Source organism: Ipomoea nil, unplaced genomic scaffold (genome assembly GCF_001879475.1).
Source record: "Ipomoea nil cultivar Tokyo-kokei standard unplaced genomic scaffold, Asagao_1.1 scaffold3314, whole genome shotgun sequence".
NCBI classification, from domain to species: Eukaryota; Viridiplantae; Streptophyta; class Magnoliopsida; order Solanales; family Convolvulaceae; genus Ipomoea; species Ipomoea nil.
This window is the reverse complement of record NW_017619742.1, coordinates 3,894,035-3,897,811: the sequence shown is the minus strand read 5'-3', so window position 1 is coordinate 3,897,811 and position 3,777 is coordinate 3,894,035. Positions and strand designations below refer to the sequence as shown.

Here is a 3,777-nt window from a genome sequence, read left to right as displayed (position 1 = left end):
ATGGAACGAAAATTAGGTAAAATATCACTGCATCTGATATTCTAATTGACTAATTGATTGAAAATAAAAAAAATAATAATTGACTGAAAATGAATCTGATATTACTAATTGACTGAAAATATAAAAGGATAACTAATTGAGTGATATTTTACCATTACATATTTTCACCCAAGTAACATGTTCTGATGGATTGAAGGTGTTAGCTCTAGACGAAGATGAACAAGATTGTGTTCTCACTACCAATGTCTTTACAAAGAGGTTTCAATAATGTGTAAATATAATCGGTGATATTAAAATTTTTTAAAATGAAAAAATTGCTATATATCTAGACAAAAAAAATGTATCTTCCATACAAATGAATAACGATAGCAATTAATTGCCCGCATGGGCAGCTCAACTGGTCATAGATGTGAAGTTTGGAAAGAATGGTAGCAATTCATTTCTATAACTGAGTTGTTAGAGAACGAGCACATTTGCCTAATTTAAAATTATGCCACTGCCCCTTTTTTTAAAAATAATATACTACCCTTGTTTAAAGAAGGGTAGCCTAAAGTGATATTTCTTTGCTCCATTTTGTACTAGTGAATAAAATCTTCAAAGTTATTATAGGCTTATAGCACCGCATGCGTACATCTAGACATTAGCTATTAATTTGAGTAATTATTTGCACAAATTCAAGCAATGATAACATCAAAATATATAAACGATCCAAACCATATATTTAATTACATTGTACTAAATAATATTTATTATTTAATGTTCTAATTTAAATAAATAAATAAATAAATATATATATATATATATATATATATATATATATATATATATATATATATATATATATATATTGATTCATATATTCTTAATATATTATAACAAATCAATTTCGTGCATCGCACGTGCGCAAATACTAGTTTTATATAAGAGCTTGTAAATATGGTGACTGCTTTAGTGCTTTTAGAGAGACAACATTATTTACCAATTCCCAGGAAGTGATGGTCGGCTTCTTATTGTAGCGGGCCAAGCGAGTTGCCTCTTGGGTGAGCTTCTAGAAGATATCATTGATGAAGTTGTTCATGATGCCCATGACCTTGCTAGAGATCAAGGATGAACTTGCTTCAGCACCTTGAAGATGTAGATCTTGTACATCTCCGATGACTTCTTCACCCTCTTCTTCTTCTTATCTCCGGCCGCCGCGGCTCCACCCTCCTTGGGTAGGTGTGGATCCAAATCATGGTAGAAAATCATCATCATCATCAACCCATCCAGCAGTACTGAAGGGGAAGTTCATGTGTTGGAAAGGATTCAGAGGCTGATTATTATTATTATTTTCAGAAGTTGAGGACGGGGGGTAATGTCGTGATGATTAGATTGTTGGTTGTTTTGGGCAGCAGCGAAGAACACATCCTCGTTCATCAACGAATCGAAGAACGTCGAAAACGCATCCTCGTCCGGGCAAAAATCCATCCCAACATTATCCTCATTATCGTCTCGGATATCCACGTTAAACTCCTCATCCCCATTTCCAGTAGGCTGATGATTCTTCGTCCCTCCCACGCTGTTGGGCTGATCAATCTGATGATTTGTCGTCGTCCCTCCAACAACGTTAACAGTAGTACTGCTATTGATCTTCACTGTCTTGTCTTGGTTGGAAAGACCAACGTGAATGGGTGTGGGTTTGATTATGGGAACTGAGGAGGAGGAGAGGGTATGGTTTTTGGGGTGGTTGGAATTGGTAGGGTTTACGAGTAGAGGCTTGTGGTTTCTTGGTTCAATGCCTTGGCTAATCAGCTTCTTGGTGAGATAATCAACGTTATCTGTCCGGCCTGAAATCCTCCCTGCTATCAGTGACCACCATCATAAATAATCAATTTTTATCCCTCTATCCTGAATTTATAATCTCCTCCTCTTATTTTTGCCCGCACCATGCACGCAAAAATCTATCTATAACAATCTATAAATTAAAGAATGAAATTAAATATAGCTTTTAGATTTTCAAAAAATATATATAGCTTTTAGAAAAATCTATAATAGATTATATACAATTTTCAAATAATTCAACATAAAATGGTATTAATATATAAATTGTACTTTATTCACTCAAGTATATGCTCATCATTTTTTATATCTCAATTATTTGTAAAGTAACTTCTTTTTTTGTCCCTAAAATATTTAGAGAGCAGCTAATTAACCCAATTTTAATTAAATTCTGGAATTAAAAAAATGACTTCGCAAACAATTGATGAGGAACAAAAAGTACGTGATAAAATGATTAATTGAGGGACAAAAATGCTATTTTTCAATAATTTGGAGATAAAAATTGCAAGTTTCCTTATAATCTCATTTATTAGGGAAATACAATGTATTACACATAATTTGGTGAGAAACATTTATTGCAACACTTATGTTATTTTATAGAGAAAATGGTTGAATAAGTCATCGAACTTTATCTAAAAAGTCAATTAAGCCCTTCAACTTCTTAAAGTAGCAATTAAACCCATCAAAATTGTATTTTAGTGCAATGAATCATAGGTCACTAGCAAGGTTCCGGTCAACATTTCAGCCAAGTCTGATGATATTTTCGGCAATATTGATCACAGGTCATCACTAACCGATTTTTGGACTTCATTGCACCAAAATACAATATTGATGGGTTTAATTGCTACTTTAAAAAGTTTAAGGGGCCTAATTGAATTTTTAGTTAAATTCGATGGCTTATTTGACCATTTTCCCTATTTTATATATAGAGAATGATTCATGTGAGAACATGCTCTCATGTAAAAAGTGATGATTGATTAAGGACAATTTAAAAAAAATAAATAAATAATTCTCTTCAACATAATTAATTGTAGTTTGAATTTACGAAATTACATAACCATTCAGATTGCAATATTATTGCAAAAATATTCAGATTGCAATAATATAAACATAACTGTATTAACATTAACGATATGCCACACAACCTAAGCAATAAATGTGTTATGATGTACATAACGATTTAACGCATGCTTTTCCACCAAAAATGTAAAAGATCGCCTTTTTTGGATGAAATATTTAATAGAATCATATACGCAAATATGTTTTTTTTGTGGAGTATAATTACTAAACTTGGAAAAATAAATGACTATTACGACAGTTTTTTTTTTAAGACATTACGACAGTTTTAGAGTTCTACTACATAAACTCTCATATCATACTTCTTAAATTTTATTCTCTGATGTGGCGGGTATTGATAGGTTACTTTTTTCATATAGGTCCCAAAAAAAAGTGTCTACATCAGGATTTTGTGTGGGGGGTAAAAGTTAAGAGTAAAAAATTGGAGTACATGTAGTATTTTTTTGGCATAAAATCAAATATAGCGTGAATGATTGTATCTAAAACAGAATACGTCTGTGTACTGATCAACACTTTTAAAAAATCACAAATTTATATCTAAAACATTTTGTATCTTGCAAATTAATAGAGGATTTGCCAGCTAATTAAGCAGATATGTAATGAAAAAAAAAAAGAATTTATTGGGATGCACATATTAAATGACTTGATCTAAGTTAGTTTAGAAGTTGGGAAAGTATGATATTAATCAAGATCTCATATTTAAATCAAAGTCAATTTGAAGTAATTTTTCATTTTGAGATGAGAGAGAGAGAGAGAGAGAGAGTTGCATTTTGAGGTGATTGCAATTGACTAAAGTTTAGCAATAGGCATTAAAGACATTCCAAATCAGTCAGAATTCACTTTCAAAGGAGTGAAAGGCGAATAGGGCATACATGGTGGCTC

At 31.8% G+C, this 3,777-nt stretch overlaps 1 protein-coding gene across 1 annotated transcript; it reads right to left on the bottom strand.

Annotated features, from left to right (window-relative positions):
• Positions 1 to 1,101: 1,101 nt before the first annotated feature.
• Positions 1,102 to 2,119, bottom strand: LOC109169426. Its single transcript, XM_019318306.1, has 3 exons — positions 2,101 to 2,119; positions 1,347 to 1,838; positions 1,102 to 1,274 (listed from the first exon to the last, which is right to left on the bottom strand). The coding sequence occupies exons 1-3, from the start codon at positions 2,117 to 2,119 to the stop codon at positions 1,102 to 1,104; spliced, it is 684 nt and encodes a 227-aa protein (XP_019173851.1).
• Between the last annotated feature and the right edge of the window lie 1,658 nt (positions 2,120 to 3,777).